This window comes from Grus americana, chromosome 39 (genome assembly GCF_028858705.1).
Source record: "Grus americana isolate bGruAme1 chromosome 39, bGruAme1.mat, whole genome shotgun sequence".
NCBI classification, from domain to species: Eukaryota; Metazoa; Chordata; class Aves; order Gruiformes; family Gruidae; genus Grus; species Grus americana.
This window is the reverse complement of record NC_072890.1, coordinates 113,111-136,223: the sequence shown is the minus strand read 5'-3', so window position 1 is coordinate 136,223 and position 23,113 is coordinate 113,111. Positions and strand designations below refer to the sequence as shown.

Below are 23,113 nucleotides of genomic sequence, written 5' to 3'. Positions count from 1 at the left end.
CACCCAGGGATGGGTGGGGTCACCCATGGGTGCAGGGGGGCACCCAGGGTCCCGGGGACAGAGCCCCATCATGGGAAGGGGGGGGCCCAGGGGGCACCCAAAGGTGCAGGGGGGCACCCAGGGATGTAGGGGAGCACCCGTGGGTGCAGGGGAGGCACCCAAAAGTACGTGAGGCACCCAGAATCGTGCTGAGGCAGCCCCAGCATGGCAGAGGGGGCCCAGGGGGCACCCATGGGTGCAGGGGGGCCACAGGAAGACCCCCCCCCAAGGTGGAGGGGGGCACCCATGGGTGCAGGGCGGCACCCAATGGCATGTGGGGCACCCAGGGCTGTGGGGAGGGAGCCCCAGCTTGGGGGGGCGGGGGGGTGTCCAGGGGGCACCCATGGGTGCAGGGGGGCACCCAGGCCCACGTAGGCGGTACAGGACACCCCCCCCATAGGTAGGGGGGGCACCCATGGGTGCTGGGGGAGGGGCAGACACTCACCCATCAGTTCGGGTCCGGCGGCGGTCGCGGCGCCGGCGGTCGGGGGCCCGGCGGGGGGGGGGCGCGGGCAGCACCCGCAGCAGGGGCCGCCCCGGGGGTGGCGCGGGGGGTCGGGGTGCGGGTGGGGGTGCCGGGGGGGGCGCCGGGGGTGCCGCCAGCCCGTCGCGGGGTGCCTGACGCACCACGATCTTCACCACCCCCCCGCTGTTCACCAGTGGCGTCGGCACTGGGTGGGGGGGGGGAAACGCCCGTTAGACCCCCCCCCCCCGAAACCCGAGGGGGGGCACCCGAGGGGGTTCTGGGAGGGTCCCAGGAGCACCCAGGGGGGAACCAGGGGGGTAAAAGGTACCCAAAGGGGTCCTGAAGGGGGTCAGGAGCACCCATGGGTGTCCTGGGGGGTTCTAGGGGCACCCAAAGGGATCCTGGGGGGATTTAGGGGCACCCATGGGGGTCCTGGGGGCACCCAGGGAGGTTCTAGGGGCACCCAAAGGGGTCTGGGGGGTGTGGGGAGGTGCTAGGGGCACCCAAAAGGGTCCTGGGGGGGTTAGGGGCACCCAATGGGGGTCCTGGGGGTCCTAGGGGCACCCAAAGGGGTCCTGGGGGGGTTAGAGGCACCCAATGGGGTCCTGGGGGTGTGTGGGGGGCTCAGGGGCACCCAAGGGGGTCCTGGGGGGGGGTCCTAGGGGCACCCATAGATCTCGGGGGGGGGGGTTAAAGGCACCCAAAGGGGTCCTGGGGGGGGGGTTAGGGGCACCCATGGGTGTCCTGGGGCTCCTAGGGGCACCCAAGAGTCCTGGGGGCTGGGGGGGGGGGGATGTGCTCAAGGGCACCCAAGGGGGTCCTGGGGGCACCCAAAGAGATCTGAGGGGCTCAGGGGCACCCAGAGGTGGGGGGAGGGGGGTCAGGGGCACCCAGGGAGGTCCCGGTGGTTTGGGGGGGGGCACCCAGAAACCCCCCCCCCCCCCCCCCTTACCTTGGGCGGTGGCGATGGGGAGGCTGATGGTGGGGGGCTGGGGGGGGGTCCCAGCGGGTGGCCCCCCCGTGGGGGCCGGGGGGGCGACGGGTGCCAGCAGGGTGACCTGGGCGGGGGGGCCCAGGAGCGGGTGCTGCCCCCCAGCTGCCACCAAATGCACCACGTTCCCTGGGGGGGGGGGGGGGAAACAGGGGGGTGTCAGGGAGCACCCCAAAACTCCCCTACCCTCCAAAACCCCCCTGCTCCCCCAAAAACTGGGGGGGGGCTCTTTGTCAGGGCCCCCCCATCCAGATCTGGGTGTCCCCCCCCCAACTTTAGGGGTCCCCCCCCCACCTTTAGGGGGGTCCCCCCCATTTTGGAGATCCTCATCCCCCTTTAGGGGTGTCAAGCCCCCCCCAAACTGAAATTCCCCCCCCCTCCCATTTAAAGAGATGGGGGGGGGGAGCGGGGACAACAGCAAGGGGGGGGGGGTCCCCCCGACTTACGTGGGAGGCCGCGAGGGGGGGCGAGGGCCAGGTGCCGCAGCGGGGGGGCGGCCAGGGTGAGTTTGCTCCCCTGGAGCTGCAGGGTGAGGGGTTTGGCCCCCCCCGGCGTCGCCCCCCCCGGGGTCCCCCCAGGTCGCTGGGCCAGCGCTGCCAGCTGCCCGATGCTCACCACCTCGCCGGCTGCGGAGAGAGCGGGGGGGACACACACACGATGACGGAAAATGGACGTAAATTTGAGGGGACCCCCGCCTTAGGATTTAAGGGGGGGTCCCCCCCTAAAAAAATGGGGGGGGCGGGGGGAAAAGGGGGCGGGGGGTACTCACAGGGCAGACGGGCCTGCATGTCGGGGGCGAGCAGGAGGCGCTGGGGGCCGGGGCCGGGCAGGGCGTAGGCAGCCAGGGGGGGCCCCCCCTTGCCCCCCAGGGTTGGGGTAGGGGGGGGTTGGGGGGGTCGGGGGGCTCCCGCTGCGGGGGGAGAGACCAGAGGAGCAGGAGGCAGGGCTGGGGGGGGGGAGAGAGGGAGGGGCGGGGTTAATGGGGAGGCCCCGCCCACAGGGCACAAACCCCGCCCACAGGGCACAAACCCCGCCCACAAAGTTCCCCCCCCCTTTGGGTTCAGTAGCCAGGATAAGGTGCTGGCCCCGCCCCGTTTCTAAAGCCCCACCCACCCTGTGTTAAGCCCCACCCACAAAGCTGCTAAACCACGCCCCCATTCCCCATCAACATAATGCCCCCAAGCTCCGCCCACTTCCCCATAAAGCCCCGCCCCTCCTAAGCTCCTCCCACACATAAATCCCCACCCATTGTCCCCCCAAGCCCCGCCCTCTCACCGTGGGTGGAGCCAGTGGTGGGCGGAGCCAACGCAGGCAACAGGGTGGGAGGGGGCCGGGCTGGGGCCGCCAGGGCCAATCCCAGCCCCAGCCCCAGCCCCGCCCCCCCGGGGGGCAGCAAAGGGGCAGCAGCAGCAGCAGCAGGAGGAGGGGGCGGAGCCCCACTGGTAGGGGCGGGGCCTACAGTGGGAGGAGCCGGGGCAGGAGGGGCGGGGGCTAAGAGGGCGGGGCCCAGCGTCACTCCACTGGGGGCGGGGGCAACCAGCAAGGGGGCGTGGCCAGCAGGCTGGGGGGCGTGGCCAGGCGGTGGAGGGGCGTGGCCAGGCGGTGGAGGGGCGTGGCCAGGTGGTGGAGGGGCGTGGCCAGCAGGCGGGGGGGCGGGGCCGAGCGGCAGCACCCCCAGGGGCACTGGGTGCCCCCCCCCGGGGCGGGGGCTGTTGAGCAGCAGCACCGCCCGGTTCTCCGCCTTCGGCACCGGCTGCAGCATCCTGGGGGGGGGGACACACACACACGTGTGATATGGGGGGGGGGTCAAGGACCCCCAACCCATGGGCACCCTGACCCTCACCCAGGAACACCCCCCCCAGGGCACCCCAAAATCCACCAGGGTCCTGGCACCTACCCAAGGGTCTCACCTCTCCCCCCCCAGGAACCCCAAGGTCACCCGTGGTGTCCTCAAGGGTCCCACCACCAACACAGTGACGCCAAGGGGGTCCCTGGTGGCCCCAAGGTCCAACCATCACCCAGGTGTCCCCAAGGGTCCCACCAACACCCCAGTGACCCCAAAATGCCCATGGTGGCCCCAAGGTCCAACCATCACCCAGGTGTCCCCAAGGGTCCCACCACCACCCCAGCGACCCCACGGCACCCATGGTGTCCCCAAGGTCCAACCATCACCCAAGTCTCCCCAAGGCCACCCTGGTGTCCCCAAGGTCACCCATGGTGTCCCCAAGGTCCAGCCATCACCCAGGTGTCCCCAAGGGTCCCACCAACACCCCAGTGACCCCAAAATGCCCATGGTGTCCCCAAGGCCACCCTAGTGTCCCCAAGGTCACCCATGGTGGCCCCAAGGTCCAGCCATCACCCAAGTGTCCCCAAGGGGGTCCCTGGTGTCCCCAAGGCCACCCATGGTGGCCCCAAGGTCCAACCATCACCCAGGTGTCCCCAAGGGTCCCACCACCACCCCAGCGACCCCACGGCACCCATGGTGTCCCCAAGGTCCATCCATCACCCAAGTCTCCCCAAGGCCATCCTGGTGTCCCCAAGGTCACCCATGGTGTCCCCAAGGTCCAGCCATCACCCAGGTATCCCCAAGGGTCCCACCAATACCCCAGTGACCCCAAAATGCCCATGGTGTCCCCAAGGCCACCCAGGTGTCCCCAAGGGCCCCACCACCACCCCAGTGACCCCAAAACGCCCATGGTGTCCCCAAGGCCACCCAAAACTCCCTGGTGTCTTCAAGGCCCCTTGGTGTCCCCAAAGTCTCCACCACCACCTCAGTGACCCCAAGCCGCCCCTGGTGTCCCCAAGGCCACCCAGGTGTCCCTGTTGTCCCCCTCACCGGTTGACTTTCATGCGGACAGGTTTGGGGCGCGGTGGGGGGTCGGGGGCGGCGGCGACGTCCTCGACCAGGCGACGTGTCACCCGCCAGCGGGGCAAGAAGGTGTCGGCGGCGTAGCGGGACACCCGGCCCTCCAGGGCCACCAGATCAAACAGCCCCATGTCCACGTGCTGCGGGGACACCGTGGGGACGTCACCCGCTGTCACCCATCCCCACCGCACCCCCAAGAGCTGCCACCTCAGGGACATGGCGGTGGTGACAACGACGGGGTGGCACGTGTCACCTGGGGCCAGCTCTACGTCACCCGCGTCCCCATAAACCTGGTCACGGGGATCTTGCGCCACGGGGCTGGTCTGTCCCCATGTCCTCCATGTCCCCAGAAGTGCCACCACAGGTCACGCTGGTGGCCCTGGGTGCCGGTGACATCACCAGGGCACCCTGTGTCACCTTGGACCACCTCTACATCTCATCTTTGTCCCCATAACCCTGCTCGAGAAGACCTGGAACGCTGCACCTGGTGCCTGAGGTCCTCTACGTCCCCAAAGGTGCCACCACAAAGGTGCAAAGCCATGCTAGTGACCCCAGGTGCTGGTGACGATGACACGGTGGTCTGGGTCACATCAGGGCACCTCTACATCTCATCTTGTCCCCATAACCCTGACCAAGAAGACCTCGAACCCTTCACCTGATGGGTCTCATGTGCTCCACCTTCCCCACAAGTGCCACCACAGGGCCACCGTTGTGCCTCTACCTCCCCACAAGTGCCACCAAAACTCATGGTGGTGGCCCCGGTCCTGCTGACAACGACGTGGTGGCCAGTGCCACCCCTACATCTCACTTGCATCTCCATAACCTTGGCCAAGAAGACCTTGAACGCTTCACCTGACGGGTCCCATGTCCTCCACCTTCCCCACAAGTGCCACCACCGGGCCACCCTAGTGACCCTGGGTTCCGGTGACACCACCAAATCCCCCAACGCCACCTGGAACCATCTCCTGGTGCCCCCCAAAACCCTTCCATGGCCCAAGCCCGTCCGTTATTGTCACCTTGAAGGGATCGGGGTCGAGGGCGCGGAGGACGAGGGAAGCGGTGACGAAGCAGATGCCCTCGGTGATGAAGGGCGAGTGGACGGGTCGGGGTTCGAAGAGATCGGGGTGGTTGCACACCTTGCGGAGCTGCATCAGCACGTTGATGACGCTCATGAAGTGTCCGCTGGCCAGGGTGGCCTTGGTGCTGCCGGGAGGGGACACGGGGAGGGTGAGGGGAAGCTCTGGGTGACGCGTGGGGACGCGTGAGGACGTGCCACCCACCTGGCCTGGCCCATGAAGTCATCGTAGAGGTAGCGCTGGCGCTTGGAGAGGCGGCACTTGAGGACGTGCTCGTACTTCTTGGGCATCTGCTTCTCCACGTCCACCTTCAGCCGGCGCAGCAGGAAGGGGCGGAGCACCTGGGGGAGCAGCCAATCAGCTGCCGGAATGTTTGGGGGTTCCATCCCACGATATGGGGGTGCCCCCCCTACCCCCGACAATAAGCTGGAGTTGGGGGTGGAACCGCAGGGTGGGGGATGACCCCACCGTGGAGTTGGGGGGTGCTGGGAAATGGGGTGACCCCCAAAACAGGGGTCACCCCCAAACGGCTACACCCCAAAACGGTGTCAACCTCACCTAGCTACACCCCAAAACAGGGGTCACCCCCACCCAACTACGCCCCAAAACAGGGGTCACCCCCAACCAGCTACACCCCAAAACGGTGTCAACCTCACCCAGCTACACCCCAAAATGGGGGTCACCCCCAACCAGCTACACCCCAAAACGGTGTCAACCTCACCCAGACACACCCCAAAATGGGGGTCACCCCCAAACAGTTACACCCCAAAACAGGGGTCACCCCCACCCAACTATGCCCCAAAACAGGGGTCACCCCCAAATAGCTACACCCCAAAACGGTGTCAACCCCACCCAGCTACACCCCAAAACAGGAGTCACTCTCACCTGCCTACACTCCCAAACAGGGGTCACCCCCAAACAGCTACACCCCAAAATGGGGGTCATCCCCAACCACCTACACCCCAAAACGGTGTCAACCCAACTGCAACCCAAAATAGGCATCATCCCAAAATAGGGGTTACCCCCACGCAGCTCCACAAAAAACTAGGGTCACCCCCACACCACTACACTCAAAAACAGGCGTCACCCCCAAGCAGCTACACCCCAAAACAGGAGTCACTCCCATGCAGCTACACCCCAAAATGGTGTCAACCTCACCCAACTACACCCCAAAATGGGGGTTACCCTCATACAGCTCCACAAAAAAATGGGGTTACCCCCAACCAGCTACACCCTAAAAAAGAGACACCCCCACCCGCCTCCCCTACAATAACACTGCCATCACTCACCTACAACCCAACCCCAAGACACCCCCAACCTAGCTACATCCCAAAACAGGGACCCCCCCCCAAAAACCCTACCACCACTCACCTACAACCCAACCCAAAGACACCCCCAACCCAGCTACACCCCAAAACAGGGACACCCTCCCACAACAACACTACCATCACTCACCTACAACCCAACCCCAAGACACTCCCAACCTAGCTACACCCCAAAACAGGGACACTCCCCACAACACTACCATCGCTCACCTACAACCCAACCCCAACACCTCTCCAACCCAGCTACACCCCAAAACAGGGACACTCCCCACAACACTACCACCGCTCACCTACAACCCAACCCAAAGACACCCCCAACCCAGCTACACCCCAAAACAGGGACACCCCCCCACAACAACACTACCACCGCTCACCTACAACCCAACCCCAAGACACCCCCAACCTAGCTACACCCCAAAACAGGGACACTCCCCACAACACTACCATCGCTCACCTACAACCCAACCCCAACACCTCTCCAACCCAGCTACACCCCAAAACAAGGACACTCCCCACAACACTACCACCACTCACCTACAACCCAACCTGAAGACACCCCCAACCCAGCTACACCCCAAAACAGGGACACCCCACAACAACACTACCACCGCTCACCTACAACCCAACCCCAAGACACCCCCAACCCAGCTACACCCCAAAACAGGGACACCCCCCCACAACAACACTACCACTGCTCACCTACAACCCAACCCCAAGACACCCCCAACCCAGCTACACCCCAAAACAGGGACACCCCCCCCAACACCACCAGCGCTCACCTACAACCCAACCCCAAGACACCCCCAACCCAGCTACACCCCAAAACTGGGCTCAAACCTTTCCCTTCCCCGTCAACTCCGACCGCGTGGTTTCCCCACCCCATCGCTCCCCACAACCGGGGGTGCAGCCCGTACCCCCCCCACCTTGTGGAGGCGCTTGACGAGGCTCTCGTTGTACTCCTGGCTACCCTCGATCATCCCGGTCAGGGGGTTGGAGAACCATTCCTTGAATTCCCGGTGGGATTGGAAGACGCGGGGCATCAGGAAATGCATCAGGGACCACAGCTCCATCAGACTGTTCTGCAGCGGCGTCCCCGTCAGCAACAGCCGGCGTTGACTGTGAGGGGGGGGAACGCCCGTCAGCTCGCTAGCACCCGCTAGCACCCATGGGTGCCTCAGGGTAGGTACAGAGCGCCCAGGGGTTCCTCCACGGGAGCTACCCGCGGGCAGAGAGGATGCATGGGGTACCCTCAGGCGCCCCGGGGGGGCGATGGTGCACCCATGGGTGGCCTCAGGCAGCTACAGGGCACCCCCAGGCAGGTACAGAGCACCCATGGGTGGCCCCAGGCAGGTACGGAGCACCCCCAGGCAGGTACCGAGCGCCCATGGGTGCCCCCAGGCAGCTACAGAGCACCCTCAGGCAGGTACAGAGCACCCATGGGTGCCCCCAGGCAGCTACAGAGCACCCATGGGTGGCCCCAGGCAGCTACAGGGCACCACTAAGCAGTTACAGAGCACCCATGGGTGCCCCCAGGCAGGTACAGAACACCCATTGGTGCCCCGAGCACCCCAGGCAGTTACAGAGCACCCACGGGCACCTACAGCCGTGTGTCAGGGCACCCCCAAGCAGCAGCACCCTAAACCGGGGGTCACCCTCCACCAGCTGCACCCCACAGGACAGGCTGCACCCAATCCCCTCCCAGGGTTAGCACCCATGGGTGCCCCCCCCACCCCCCCCGGACCTGTTGAAGTTGAGCAGCGACTGCCAACGCTGAGACTTGAAGTTCTTGATGTTCTGGGCTTCATCCAAGATGAGGTACTTCCAGTTCTTCCGCCGAAAAGCTTGGTGGTCCTGCAGGACCAGCTTGTAGGAGGTGATGCAGACGTGGAAGGCGTTGGGTTTGGTCCAACCCTGGGTGGGGTGGGACAACCAGGGAGGGTCAGGGGGACCCCCTCCAAAAATCCCCCCCCTCTCGCTCCCCCCAAACAGGGTTGGGGTTCACCTGGCGCTTCAGCCTACGTTCCTTCTGCGCCCCGTAGTAGGTGAGGATCTTGAAGCTGGGGCACCAGCGTTTCAGCTCCATCTCCCAGTTGAGCATCACGCTGGTGGGCACGATGATGAGGTGGGGGCCCCAGCTGCCTGCGGGGAGGGGGGGCGGCGTCAGGAGGGGAAGAGGGGGCACCCGTGGGTACCCGGGGAACCCATGGGGACCTACAGAACCTATCAGGAGCCTACGGGAACCATGGGTGCTTGGGGAGCCCATGGAGACCTACAAAGCCTGCAAGGAGCCTACAGGACGTGGGTGTGCTCAGGGAATCCACGAGGATCTACAGCCCCCATAAGGACCCTACAGCACCCATGGGTGCTCAAGGAGCCCATGAGAACCTACAGATCTTATAAGGAACCTACAGCACTCATACATGTTTAGGTAACTTCATGAGAACCTACAGACCCTACAGCACCCACGGGTGCTTGAGAAGCCCATCAAAACATACAGATCCTACAAGAAACCTACAGCACCCATACGTGCTTAAGCAACTTCAGTAGAATCTACAAATCCTACAGCACCCATGGGTGCTTGAGGAGCCCATGAGAACCTACAGCCCCTTCACGAGAATCTACAAATCCTACAGCACCCGTGGGTGCTCGAGAAGCCCATAAGAACCTACAGCCCCCATAAGAAACCTATAGCACCCATATGTGCTTAAGCAACTTCAGTAGAATTCACAGACCCTACAGCACCCACGGGTGCTCAAGGAGCCCATGAGAACCTACAGATCCTGTAAGGAACCTACAGCGCTCATACATGCTTAGGCAACTTCGTGAGAACCTACAGACCCTACAGCACCCATGGGTGCTTGAGGACCCCATGAGAACCTACAGCCCCTACAAGGAATCCATAGCACCCATACGCGCTTAAAGAAGTTCACGAGAACTTACAGACCCTAACAAGGAATCTACAGGATGTGGGGGTGCTCAAGGAATCCGTGAGGATCTACAGATCCTATAAGGAATCTTCAGCACCCACGGGTGCTTGGGGAGCACCTAGATGGGCCCTAAAGTCCGTACAAAGACACCGCAGCACCCAAGAGTAACCAAAAACAACCCGGACGAGCCCTAAAGACCCTACAAAAACCCTACAAAGACACCACAGCACCCAAGGGTGCCCAAGACATCGAGCACCTCCCAAAGTCCCGGCAAAGACTGGGGTGGGTGGGGGGGGGGCACCCCTCACCCTTCTCGCAGGCGAGGTGGGCCAGGAGGGAGATGGTCTGGATGGTCTTGCCCAACCCCATCTCGTCGGCCAAGATCCCGTTGAGCTTCTTCTCGTACATGGTGACCAACCAGTCCAACCCGATGTGCTGGTACTCCCGCAGGGTGCCCCGCAGCAGGTGAGGGATGGGTGTCTTCACCTGGAGGGAGAAGGTGTAGAGGTGGTTGACCCCCTTCCCTGCAGCACCCGTGGGTGCCGGGGAGGCGGGGGAAGGGTTACCTGGGTGGTGGCCAAGGTGTAACCCTTGGGTTGGAGGCTCTCGGCGGCGGCGGCGATGTCGGTGATCTCCTTCTTGGGGGTGGGGGCGGCGGTGGGGGGCGGTGCGGCGGAGGGCAGGGGTCCCCCTGGGTGCTCTTGGGTGCCGGGGGGTGGGGAAGGGTCCTCGGGGGCGGGGGCACCCGCCTCGGTCTCCTCCTGCTCCTCTTCCTCCTCTTCTTCCTCCTCCTCTTCCTCTTCTTCTTCCTCCTCCTCGTCTTCCTCCTCCTCTTCCTCTTCTTCTTCCTCATCCTCCTCTTCATCGTCGCTCTCGGCCGCCGGCGAGTCTGGAGGGGTGGATCACGCAGATGCTGGGGGCGGGGCCGGTGGCAGCACCCATGGGTGACCCGATGGTACCCAGGGGGTGGTCTCTAGGACCCAGGGGTGGCCCTATAGCACCTATAGGTGACCCCATAGCACCCAAGGGTGGCCCCAGAGCACCCAGAGATGCTCTATAGCACCCGCGGATGGCCCTGTAGCCCTGGGGACGGCGCACAGCACCCAGGGGGAGACCCTATGGCACCCATGGGTGGCCCCGAAACAACCGAGGACGGCTCTATAGCACCCAGCCCTATGGCACCCATAGGTGGTCCTAGAACACCCATGGGTGGCCCTATGGCACCAAGGGGGGTGGGCTACAGCACCCACACCCTATGGCACCCAGGGGTGCCCGTCTCCCCCCCAGCACCCACAGGGATGGTCCCGCCCCCCCCCAGCACCCAGGGGTGCCCTCGTCGTGTGTCCACCCCCCCCCCCCCCCGCCCCTAGCACCCATGGGTGCCCCTACCTGAGCGGGTGCTGCTGGCGCCGGGGGGGGAGTCGCAGTCGGAGTCGGCGAAGGCGCCGGCGTATTGCTGCAGCAGCTCCTCCATCGGCAGCGCCCCTGCGGAACACGCACACGCCTGGCACACGCCTGGCACACGCGGGGTGGGGGGGAGCCGCCCTGCCCACACCTGCGGGTGGCCCCGTCTCCCCGCACACGCGTGTGTTCCTCAGGTCCTCGCGCGCACACACGCGTTCCCCAGGTCCTCACGCGCGTGTCCCCGTGTCCTGGCACACGCGTGTTCAGGTCCCTGCACGTGTATCCCCGTGCTGCTGCACGTGTGTGTCGCTGTGTTCCTGCACATGTCTCCATGTTACTGCACGCGTGTGTTCTTTAGTCCCTGCACATACGTGTTGCCGTGTCCCTGCACACGCGTGTCCCCGTATTCACACACGCGATCCTATATCCTTGTACGTGTCCCCATGTCCTCATACGTGTTCTCATATCCCCGCACACGCATGTCCTCGTGTCCTCACACGTTCCCACTTCCTCGCAGACGTGTCCCCATGTCTTTGCACATGCATATCCCCACATCCTTGCACGTGTGTCCCCACGTCCCTGCACACGCGTGTTCCTGTGTCCACGTGTCCCTGCACATACGTGTCCCCACGTGTCCCCGCACACACGTCACCCTGTCCCCACACGTGTCCCCGCATGCACACATCACCACGTCCCTGCACACGCGTGTCCCGTGTCCCGTCACGCGTGTTTCCACGTCCACACACGTGTCCCCGAACACGTGTGTCCTTGTGTCCCCTCCCAAGGTGCGTCCCCGCACACGCGTGTGCCTGCACCCCGCGTCCCCAAGCCCGGGGGCCCGGTGGGTGCTCTGTGTGTGTGTGCGTGGGGCACCCATGGGTGCTGTGTGTGTGTGTGGCACCCATGGGTGCTGTGCCTACCCTCGCGGGCCAGGTCGTCCAGCTCCTGCTTGTGGTCGACGTCGCCCTCCAGCCGCTCCTGCGCCGCGATCGTCTCCTCCTCGTCCTCGCCTACGGGGACCCAGCGGGTGACAACGGTTCCCGACGGGGGTGACGTCGTCCCCAGGCGGGTGACATCATCCCCAGGGGGGTGACATCATCCCCGGGAAGGGTGACGCTGTGCCCAGAGCGGGGACACGCGCCGTCCCCAGGGGACGCGGGAGATGCTGAGGGGGGTGACACAGCCCCCAACGGGTGACAGAGCCCCGGGAGGGGTGACAAGAGTCGCAGGGATGGGTGACAAGAGCCCTGTTGTGGGTGACAGACCCCAGGGATGGGTGACAGAGCCCCAGGGATGGGTGACAGACCCCTGGAGATGGGTGACAGAGACTCAGAAACTGGTGACAGACCCTCAGAAACGGGTGACAGAGCCCTGGGGACAGGTGATAGATATCAAGGATGGGTGATAAGAGCCCCCCAGATGGGTGACAGACCCCCAGGGATGGATGACAGACACCCAAGGATGGGTGTCAGACCCCCAAGGATGGGTGTCAGACCCCCAGGGATGGGTGACAGACACCCAGGGGTGGGTGCCAGACCCCCAGGGGTGGGTGCCAGACACCCAGGGATGGGTGTCAGACCCCCAGGGGTGGGTGTCAGACACCCAGGGGTGGGTGACAGACCCCTGTGGCCGGGTGACAGACCCCAGGGATGGGTGACAGACTCCAGGGATGGGTGACAGAACCCAGAGATGGGTGACAGACCCCCGGGGATGGGTGACAGACCCCTGTGGCTGGGTGACAGACCCCCAGGGATGGGTGCCAGACCCCCAGGGGTGGGTGTCAGACCCCCAGGGGTGGGTGCCAGACCCCCAGGGATGGGTGACAGACTCCCAGGGATGGGTGACAGACCCCCAGGGGTGGGTGCCAGACCCCCAGGGATGGGTGACAGACCCCCAGGGGTGGGTGCCAGACCCCCAGGGATGGGTGTCAGACCCCCAGGGGTGGGTGTCAGACCCCCAGGGGTGGGTGTCAGACACCCAGGGGTGGGTGACAGACCCCTGTGGCCGGGTGACAGACCCCAGGGATGGGTGACAGACTCCAGGGATGGGTGACAGACCCCCGGGGATGGGTGACAGACCCCCAGGGATGGGTGACAGACTCCCAGGGATGGGTGACAGACCCCCAGGGATGGGTGACAGACCCCCAGGGGTGGGTGACAGACCCCCAGGGGTGGGTGCCAGACCCCCAGGGGTGGGTGACAGACCCCCAGGGATGGGTGTCAGACCCCCAGGGATGGGTGACAGACACCCAGAGGTGGGTGACAGACCCCTGTGGCCGGGTGACAGACCCCAGGGATGGGTGACAGACTCCAGGGATGGGTGCCAGACCCCAGAGATGGGTGACAGACCCCCGGGGATGGGTGACAGACCCCTGTGGCCGGGTGACAGACCCCCAGGGACGGGTGCCAGACCCCCAGGGACGGGTGCCACCCCTCCGCGTGTGTCGTGTGTGTCCCCCCCCCCCCCAGTCCTCACCCTCCTCCTCCTCGGCCGCGAACTCCTCGTCCTCCTCGCGGGGCTCCCAGGGCCGCTTGTTCCTTCGCAGCAGCGCCTGGGGGCGGGGGGGGACGACACACGCATGAGCCGCGGCGGTGACGGGGGGGACACGCGTGGGAGTCCCCGGGGGGGTCCCCAAGGTGGGGGGTACCTGTGGGGGCAGGGAGCCCAGCAGCTCCTCCAGGGGCAGCTCCCCCTCCCGCTTCAGCAGCTCCAGCTCGCGCCGCCGCGTCTCGGGGGGGGGCCCCTCGGTGATGTCGTCATCCGGCGGCTCCGCGTCCCCGTCTGGGGGTTGGGGGGGGGATTGGGGGAGAGGGAGGGGGGGTCAGCACCCATGGGTGGCACCCGGACGCCCGCCCTGGACCTCACCCCAACGTCTCTAGCCTTGGGGGAGCGGCGGGGTCCTTGTCACCTCCCTGGCACCCGTGGGTGACTCTGGGGGTCACTGTCTCCTTTGTCCCCATCCCCTCTGGGTATCACCATCCCCTCCCCAGCACCCATGGGTGCCCCTCTCCCCCTTGTCCCCTCCCAGCACCCATGGGTGGCCCTGTCCTCCTTGTCCCCATCTCCTCTGGGTGTCACTATCCCTCCTCAAGCACCCCTGGGTGCCCCTGTCCCCTTGTCCCCACCCCTTCTGGTTGCCCCTGTCCTCTCCCCAGCACCCATGGGTGGCCCTGTCCCTTCCCAGCACCCATGGGTGCCCCTGTCCCCCTTGTCCCTTCTCCAGCACCCATGGGTGCCCCATCCCCCCATGCCCCCCCTCCCCAGCGTCCCCACATCCCCCTGAGCGCTCCTGTCCCCAGCACCCATGGGTGCCCCCACGGCCCTGTCCCCACAGCGGTGGCACCCACCTTGGTGGCCAAGGTGGGAGTGGGGGACGGGGGGTCCCCGTCGAGGGGCCCCAGGGGGGGCGCGGGGGGCGTTGAGGCTGCGGCTCAGCAGGTCCGAGTACTTCTCGGTCTGGCCCACGATGAAGTCCAGCTGCAGGTCCAGGGCCTTCTTCCGCTTCTCCTCCAACCGCGACTGCTGCTTGAACTGCACCACCTGCGCAACCACCGCGCCTCAGCACCCAATGGGCACCCAACGTCACCCAATGGCCGCCACGGGTGACCAACGGCCACCCAACGGCTACCATAGGCAACTAAAAGCCAACCAACAGCCAACACGGATGACCAACGGCCACCCAACGGCCAACATGGATGACCAATGGCCGCCCAACAACTACCATAGGCAATCAAAAGCCAGCCAACAGTCAACACAGATGACCAATGGCCAACGTAGATGTCCAACAGCCACCCAACATCCACCACGGGTGACCAATGGCCACCCAACACCCACCACAAGTGACTAATGACCACCCAACATCCACCCTGGGTGACCAATGGTCACCCAACGCCCACCACAGGTGACCAATGACCACCCAACATCCACCACGGGTGACCAATGGCCACCCAACATCCACCACGGGTGACCAATGGCCACCCAACGCCCACCACAGGTGACCAATGACCACCCAACATCCACCATGGGTGACCAATAGCCACCCAATGGCTGCCACGGGTGACCAACAGCCACCCAATGGCTACCACAGGCAACTAAAAGCCAACCAACAGCCAACATGGACGACCAATGGCCCATCAACGGCCAATATGGATGACCAATGGCCACCCAATGCCCAACACGGGTGACCAGTGGCCACCCAATGACTACCGTAGGCAACCAAAAGCCAACCAACGGTCAACACGGATGACTAAGAGTCAACCAACAGCCAAGACAGATGACCAACAGCCACCCAATGGCCATCATGGACAACCAACAGCCACCTAACAGCCACCATGGGTCACCAATGGCCACCCAACAGCCACCATGAGTGACCACGGCCACCCAATACCACCCAATGCCACCCAACAGCCACCATGGGTGACCAATGGCCACCCAATGGTCACCATGGGCAACCAACCACCACCCAATGGCCACCATGAGCAACAGTCACCCAACTGCCATCATGAGTGACCACGGCCACCCAATACCACCCAACGGTGACCCAACAGCCACCACGAGCAACCATCAGTCACCATGAGCAACCAACTACCACCCAACGGCTACCATGGGCAAGCAACAGGCAACGCAGAAGACCAACAACCAACCGATGGCCAACGCGGATGACCAACAGCCACGGCAGGTCACCAATGCCACCCAATGGTTACCAAGGGCAACCAACGGCAACGCAATGGCTACCACGGGCAACCAACTGCCACCATGAGCAAACAAACAGCCACCACAGTCAACCAACTACCACCCAACGGCTACCATGGGCGACCAACAGCCAACCAAAGGCCAACATGGATGACCAACTGCCACCCCACAGCCATCAAGGGTGACAAAGGCCATCCAATGCCACCCAACAGTCACCATGGGCAACCAACAGCCGCCCAACAGCCACCACAGGTGACCAACGGCCATGGAACAGCCACTGCAGTGAACCAAAGGCCACCATGACTGACCAAGTAGCACCAAAGCCACTCAACGGCCACCACAGTGACCAAGAGCCACTGCAGGCAACCACCGGCCACCCAGTCATCACCTGTAGGCACCCGACAGCCACCCAATAGCCACCATAGGCAACCAATAGCCACCACGAGCAACCAAAAGCCACCACGAGCATCCAACAGCCACCCAACAACAACCACAGGCAACGAATGGGCACGCAATGGCCACTGCAAGCACCCAACAGATGACTGCAGGGCACCCAACAAGCACCTAATGGCCACCACAGGCAACCATTGGCCGTTCACTGGCCACCACGGGTGATCACTGGCCACCCAAGAGACACCACGGCCACCCAACAACCATCGTGGGCAACCAATGGGCCACTGCCAGCCACCGCGGGTGACCACCAGCCACCAGAAGCACCCACACGCCACCACAAGGGACCAACAGCCAGCCAATGGCCACCGAGGCCACCAACTGACCACTGTGGGCACCCACTGGCCACCCACTGACCACCAAAGGCACAGCAAGACAAAATGGCTGCTAAGGGTGATGGTGGCCACTCAAAGGAGCTTGGTAGCCCAGTGAGCTTTGGAGATGTGGTGTCAGACACCCTTGGGTGCCCCAGGAATTAGTGGCCACCCGGTGAGGGCTGGTAGCCCAATGAATAACCAGACTGGAAGGACACTGGGTGTGGGGACACCCAATGGGTGGTGGCCAGCCAGGGCAATTTGGTAACCCAGAAGTGACCAGGCTCAGCACCAACAGGAGGCTGGGCGCGCTTGGGTGCTCCCAATGGAGGTGGCCACCCAGGGGGTTTGGTGGCCCAGCGGTAGCAGGGATGGGGTATGGGGACACCCAACGGCTGGTGGCCATCCAAAAATTTTAGTAGCCTAAGGGCACTAGGTATCCTTGTGTGGCGGTCACCTACAAGAAATTGGTAGCCAACAGTGGTGACGAATCTGATGCCATGCACGCGTGGGTGCCACAGGTAAATGGCAACCACCTGAGATAATTTGGTAGCCCAGTGGTGACCCTACTAGAAGACGGGGTGCTGAATCCCTTCGGGTGTTCTAGAGCGTGGTGGTCACGCGGAATGATTTGGTAGCTAATGGGTGGTGAGGGATGTAGTGCTGGGCACCCATGGGTGCCCTGCAGCTGGTGGCCATCTGGGGAAGTTGGTAGCCCAGGGGTGGCTGGTGCTAAGAACCCTTGGGTGCCCTGCAGCTTGGCGGCCACCCAGAAGAATTGGTGGCCACTCAAACACTGCTGGTCAAACAGGTCCCCAGACACATGCAACCCAACACCCATGGGTGCCCTGCAGCTGGTGGCCACCCAGCAGCTGTTGGTAGCCCAGAGATGGCGGCGGGGCTGAGAAGTATCAGGACACTAACCAACATTGTGTGCCCCAGCGACTGGTGGCCACCAAGAACTGTTGGCTACTCAGAAACGTGGGTGGCCCAAGAGTAGGTAGATACACACCACCCAGCACCCATGGGTGCCCAGGGCGTGCTGGCCACCCGATGGGAGTTAGTAGCCTGAGAGAAGTGTCAGACACGTGCTGCCCAGCACCCATGGGTGCCCTGGGGGTGGTGGCCCCCCCAGTTTCTCCCCACCCAAACGAGAAGATCCCTGGAAGCCACTTGGGGTGGGGGGCACCCATGGGTGGCGGGGGTGGTTGTCACCTTCTCCACGTTGCTCCAGAACTGCTTGACCTCCTTGGCGATGGCGGCGGCCACCCGGCGCAGCTTGGCCTGTTCCTCCCGCTTGGCCCGCTCTTCCTTCTGCCGCTGCTCCTCGTGGTGCCGCATCACCATCCGCACCACCTGGGGAGGGGGCACCCGTGGGTGGGGTGGGCACCCAACCCCCTCCAGGGGCTCCCAAAACCCTCTGCACACCGCCAAACTTCTCAGTAACCCATGACACCCCCCAAACCCATGGTCTTTCTTCTACTGCCGGTTCTCAGGGTGCCTCCACCCCCATCCCCACCCACTCAGAGAGCACCCATGGGTGGGGGGGCACCCATGGGTGGGGGCACCCACTGGGAGGGCACCGCCAAACCCCTCTGGGCTCCCCAACCCCTCTGAACCCCACTGGGAACCCCTAACCACACCAAACCTCTCCTCCTTCTTCTGGTCCTGCTCCTCATGGTGCCACCACCACCACCCTCACCACCACCTAGGGGGGCACCCATGGGTGAGGGGCACCCATGGGTGGTCCCATCCCTCTCAGCATCCCACCATCCCCCTCTGAGATGCCACCAGAGGTTCTCTAGTGGCTACTACGGGGTTGAGCCACCTCCAAAGCTCCTCCAAATCCTGCTCAGATACCACCAGGTATTCTTCGGCAGTTGGTATAGAATTGATGCTCCCCCAAACCCCTTGAGATGCCACCAGAGATTCTCCAGTGGCTACTATGGGGTTGGGTCTCCCCCAAAGTTCTTCCAAACTTCTCTGACGTGCCACCAAAGATTCTCCAGGAGGTTGAACGTCCCCCAAAGCTCTTCCAGACCCCTCTGAGATGCCACCGAAGATTCTCCAGGTTGAACGTCCCCCAAAGCTCTTCCAGACCCCTCTGAGATGCCACCGAAGATTCTCCAGGAGGTTGAATGTCCCCAAAGCTCCTCCAAACCCCTCTGAGATGCTGCCAGATGTTCTCCAGGGGGTTGAAGCTCCCCCAAAGCTCCTCCAAACCTCCCTGAGATGCCACCAGAGCTCCTCCAGTGACTACTATAGGGCTGGAGCTCCCCCAAAGCTCCTCCAAACCCCATGAGATGCCACGGGAGACTCTCCAGTGGCTCCTACGGGGTTGAGCCTCCCCCATTAGCCAAGCCCACCCCCCTTCCCGTGGGCGGGGACCCCACCTTGCGGGCGACACCCCTCTTCCAGCGCCGTTCCTGGGCGAAGTCAGCGGCCAACCACTGCATCTCCTCGCAGAGATAATCCCAGTGGACCTTGGGCCGGGCTGGTTCCGGGACCTTGGGCAGGCGCCGCAGCGACCAAAACCCTTCACGCTTCATCTCCGCCACCCGGTGCTCCACCTCCGCCTCCTGCATGGCACCATGGGGGTTAATGGCACCCCAAAACCTCCCGGCCCCCCCAAAAATCCCTACGTGGGACCAGAAATTCTCCAGGGGCTGATATAGGGTTGGGTCAGGCCAAATCACCCCCAAAAGGACCCTAAACCCCCCAACAAACTCATTCTGTAAAGGGACAGAGATTCTCTGCTGGCTGATATAGGGTTGGGCGAGACCCAGTCGCCCCCAAAACTTCCCTAAACCCCCCCAAAATGAGTCCTGTATGAAAACAGAGATTCTCTGGGAGTTACTATAAGGTTGAGTCAACTCCTACTACCCCCAAAAACCCTAAGTCTCCCCAAAATCCTGTTCTATACCCCACTAAATTCTCCAGCAGCTGATAAAGGGTTTGGCCAGCCCAAATCACCCCCAAAATCCCCTAAATTCCCCCAAAATGTGTCCTATATGAGCACAGAGATTCTCTGCTGGTTGCTATAGGACTGAATCAACTCCTGGAACCCCCCCAAAACCCCCCTAAATACCCCCAAAATCTTGTTCTAAAAAAGAAAAGATTCTCCAGCGGCTGCTGTGGGGCTCAGCCCCCCCCAAACCCACCCCGGGGAGGGGTTCAGACCCAAAATGGGGGGTGGGGGGGGTGTCCTTACGTGCTTGGCCTGCTCGGCGATCTCGGCGTGGGTCTTGTCCCAGAGGCTGGGGGGTTCCGGGGGTCCGGGGGGGCCATCGGGACGTGGGGGGCCGGCGGGTGAAGAAGCGGGGGGCGAGACGCTGCCGGGGGAGCCCGAGGAGGCGGGGGACACCGGGTTGCTGCCCGTCATTCTGGCCGGGGGGAGCTGGGGAAGGTGGGGGGGACACGGGGGGGAAATCAGGTTTTGGGGGGGCTCGGGGGAGGGCACAGGGGCCAACTTTAGGGGGGTAAGAGGGGGCGTGGATGAGGTTTGGGGGAGCTACGGGGGGTTTGGGGGGGTCTATGGGACACTTGGGGAAGGTATAAGGGGGTGAGGGTGGGTTTGGGGGGGCACAGGTGTGTTTTGGGGGGGCTACAGGGGTCTCAGTATGCTTGGGGGGCTGGGGGGAGAGTTTTGGGGGCCTTATAGAAAACAGAGACAAGTCTTGGGGGGTCTGTGGGGAGTTTGGGGGGGCTATGGGTGGCGAGGATGAGTTTGGGGAGATACAAGTGAGTCTTGGGGGGCTGAGTGAGGTGGAGTTTTGGGGGGATTGGGGGGGTCTACTGGGGGTGGGGGTTAGTTTGGAGGGGCCGGGGGGGTAGGTGCACCTTGGGAGCATCTATGAGGGATGAAAGTAAGTTTGGGGGGACGCAGATGAGTTTTGGGGCGTCTGTGGGAGTTGTAGGACACTTTGGGGGGGGTGAATTGAGGAGGGGTCTCTGGGACTGGGGGTGAAGTTGAGGGGGCTCTAAGGGGTGGGGGTGAAACTTGGGGGGGCTGCTGCTGCTAATGGAAACTGAATTTAGGGGGGCACTATGGTGATTTTGGGGGGGGCCTGGAAGCAGGGGCTGGATTTGGGGGGAAGGGGGGAGGACAGCGGACACTGAGTTTGGGGGGGGGGATCACGAAGATCCTGCCTCAGTTTGGGGGGGTTGTGATGGTCCTGGCTGAGTTGGGGGGGGTTAGAGGGGTCACTTTGGGGGTGCAGAGACCAGGGGGTCACTCTGAGGGGACCATGAAAGATGGGGGTCACTTAGGGGGGCCAGGGAGGTTGGGGGGGGGTGTCACTGTGAGGGTGCAGATACTGGAGGGGTCGCTCTGGGGGGGTCATGGAGGTTGGGGGGGGTCACTTCGGGGGTGCAAAGCTGCCCCCCCCCCAGCCAATGCCCAGGCCCATGGGGGGGGGTTTTGGGGTCCCCCCCTCCCCTTCCCCTCCCCATCCCCCTCACCTGGGGGTGCAACGGCGGGTGGGGGCGGGGCAGGGGGCGGGGGGGGGCCCCGGGGCCCCCCGCCTGCCCCAGGGCATGCTGGGAAGGGGGGGCCTCATCCTGCGCCGGCGGCCGCCGGGCCGAGCCCTCGTCCAGCTCCTGGGCGCCCGGGCGGCCCAGCCTGCGCTCCGCCGAGCCGCCTTGGGGTGGGGGGGGGGGGAAAGAGGAGGATATGGATCAGGGTGGGGGGCACCCATGGGTGCTGCCCAGCCCTCCCCCTCCATCAGCACCCATGGGTGCTGTCGCCCCACCTGTGTGCGCGGGGCCCTCCTCCTCCTCCTCACACTCCACTTCCACGGTGTCGGTGGCGCGGGGGGGGGGGCGCTCCTGGGAGGGGGGGGGAGAGGGAGGTGGGTGATCCCCACCCGTGGGTGCTGCCCCCCGACCCGTGGGTGCTGCCCTTCCCCAAACGGCCCCTGACCCCGGGCGCCCTTTGAACTTTGACCTATGCCGGGGTGGTGGTGGGGGTGCGACTCACTTGGGGGTCCCCACAACCCACAGCAGCACCCATGGGTGCCCGGTGAGGGGGGAAGCCCTCACCCTTTCCCCCACCCCCGGGGACGGGGAGGGGGGTCCCCTGCCCCACACTGGGGTCCCCAAACCCCACAGCAGGACCCTCAGGGTGCCCCACACTGGGGTGTCCCCCACCCCCACCCCACCCCAAGGCCCCCTCCCCCCACCCCGGCCCCCTCCCCCTCTCCCCCTTCCCGCCCTTTTTTCTCAAGGGGGGGGAAATGAAGCGGGGGGGGGGGAGGGTTGGTAGCGCCGCGCTCCCGTTACCGATCGCTCCCGGCCGTTCCCGCCGCAGCCCCGGCACCTCACCGTGCGGGTTGGGGGGGGGGGGGGGGGGGGGGGGAAGAGGGAGGAGGGAGGCGGGCGGAGGGACCCGGGGAGGCGCCTCCCGCTCCGCCTCCACCGGCCTCAGCCCCGCCGCGGAGCCGCCGCCATCCGCCGCCGCAAAATGGCCGCCGCCCCCCCCCCTCCCACCCCGATCCCTCCCCCCCCCTCCTCCCCCGGCCCCGCCGCCGTCTCTCCCGCCTTCCTCCCTCCCTCCCTCCGCCGCCCCCCCCTCCCCTCCCGCTCTCCCCCCCCCTCCCGCCGCCGACCCGCGGGGCTCACGGGAAATGGAGTCCGCCGCGCCGGAGCCAGCGGCAAAATGGCGGCGGCCGCCGCCGCGCGCGCTGCCGGCTGAGGGGGCGGGGCCGGGGAGAGAAATCTCGCGAGCGTTCGCCTCGCCGGCAACGGAACTCTCGCGAGATTTCACGCACACTAGTGCTATCTCCTCGGCTCCCCCCCCCACTCCCCCCGCCCCTTCGTTGAGGCGCGTCCCGAAATCTCGCGAGAACGCGGCGGGCGGGCGAGAGGCGGGAGGAGGGGGAAGATGGCGGCGGGCGGCGCGTGGCGGGCGGACACGCCTCCCTTCCTCCCCTGGAGGGGGCGGGGTCTGGGTGAAGGGGCGGGGCACGGCGGGAAGAGGAGGGTGGTGGCCCCGCCCCCCCGCGGATCCGGCGGATGACGTCGCGCTCCCTCACCACTCCCTCCCCCCCACCCCCCCGAGTGACGTCAGGGCTCGGGCACGTGGCGGCGAGACGGCCCCCGGGATGATGGTGGCCATGTTGGGGCAGCCCCGGGGGATGATGGGAGGGCGGCCATGTTGGATCCAGGCCCAGAGGCTCACGTGATGGCAGCCATGTTGGATCAGCCCCGGGGGTTGATGGGATGGTGGCCATGTTGGATCCAGGCCCAGAGGCTCACGTGATGGCAGCCATGTTGGATCAGCCCCGGGGGATGATGGGAGGGCGGCCATGTTGGGTCAGCCCCGGGGGATGATGGGATGGTGGACATGTTGGGTCAGCCCCAGAGGCTCACGTGATGGCAGCCATGTTGGGTCAGCCCCGGGGGATGATGGGATGGTGGCCATGTTGGATCCAGCCCCAGAGGCTCATGGGGCTCCTCCGGGGAGGCGGGGCAGGTGGTGAGAGGCGGGGCCTGTGGCCTGAGGGGACAGGGCCCTTCAAGCAGGCCCTGCTCCGTCACTCCTGGGGACGGAGATGTCTCGTGCC

General features: G+C 64.8%; 1 protein-coding gene across 1 annotated transcript in view; it reads right to left on the bottom strand.

The window, feature by feature from the left end:
* Positions 1-22,076, bottom strand: part of SRCAP (Snf2 related CREBBP activator protein) — a 32,976-nt gene extending 10,900 nt beyond the window's left edge. Inside the window, 24 exon segments of the mRNA XM_054808747.1 lie at positions 485-710; positions 1,458-1,625; positions 1,943-2,122; positions 2,266-2,442; positions 2,772-3,259; positions 4,333-4,502; positions 5,379-5,565; positions 5,643-5,779; positions 7,687-7,879; positions 8,505-8,674; positions 8,766-8,902; positions 9,999-10,176; positions 10,257-10,579; positions 11,080-11,175; positions 12,015-12,104; positions 13,570-13,645; positions 13,742-13,875; positions 14,442-14,634; positions 17,766-17,906; positions 18,944-19,129; positions 19,762-19,947; positions 21,012-21,190; positions 21,302-21,377; positions 21,831-22,076. Of these exon segments, the coding sequence (XP_054664722.1) occupies positions 485-710; positions 1,458-1,625; positions 1,943-2,122; positions 2,266-2,442; positions 2,772-3,259; positions 4,333-4,502; positions 5,379-5,565; positions 5,643-5,779; positions 7,687-7,879; positions 8,505-8,674; positions 8,766-8,902; positions 9,999-10,176; positions 10,257-10,579; positions 11,080-11,175; positions 12,015-12,104; positions 13,570-13,645; positions 13,742-13,875; positions 14,442-14,634; positions 17,766-17,906; positions 18,944-19,129; positions 19,762-19,932 (3,821 nt within the window). The 5' untranslated portion in view covers positions 19,933-19,947; positions 21,012-21,190; positions 21,302-21,377; positions 21,831-22,076.
* Positions 22,077-23,113: the final 1,037 nt, after the last annotated feature.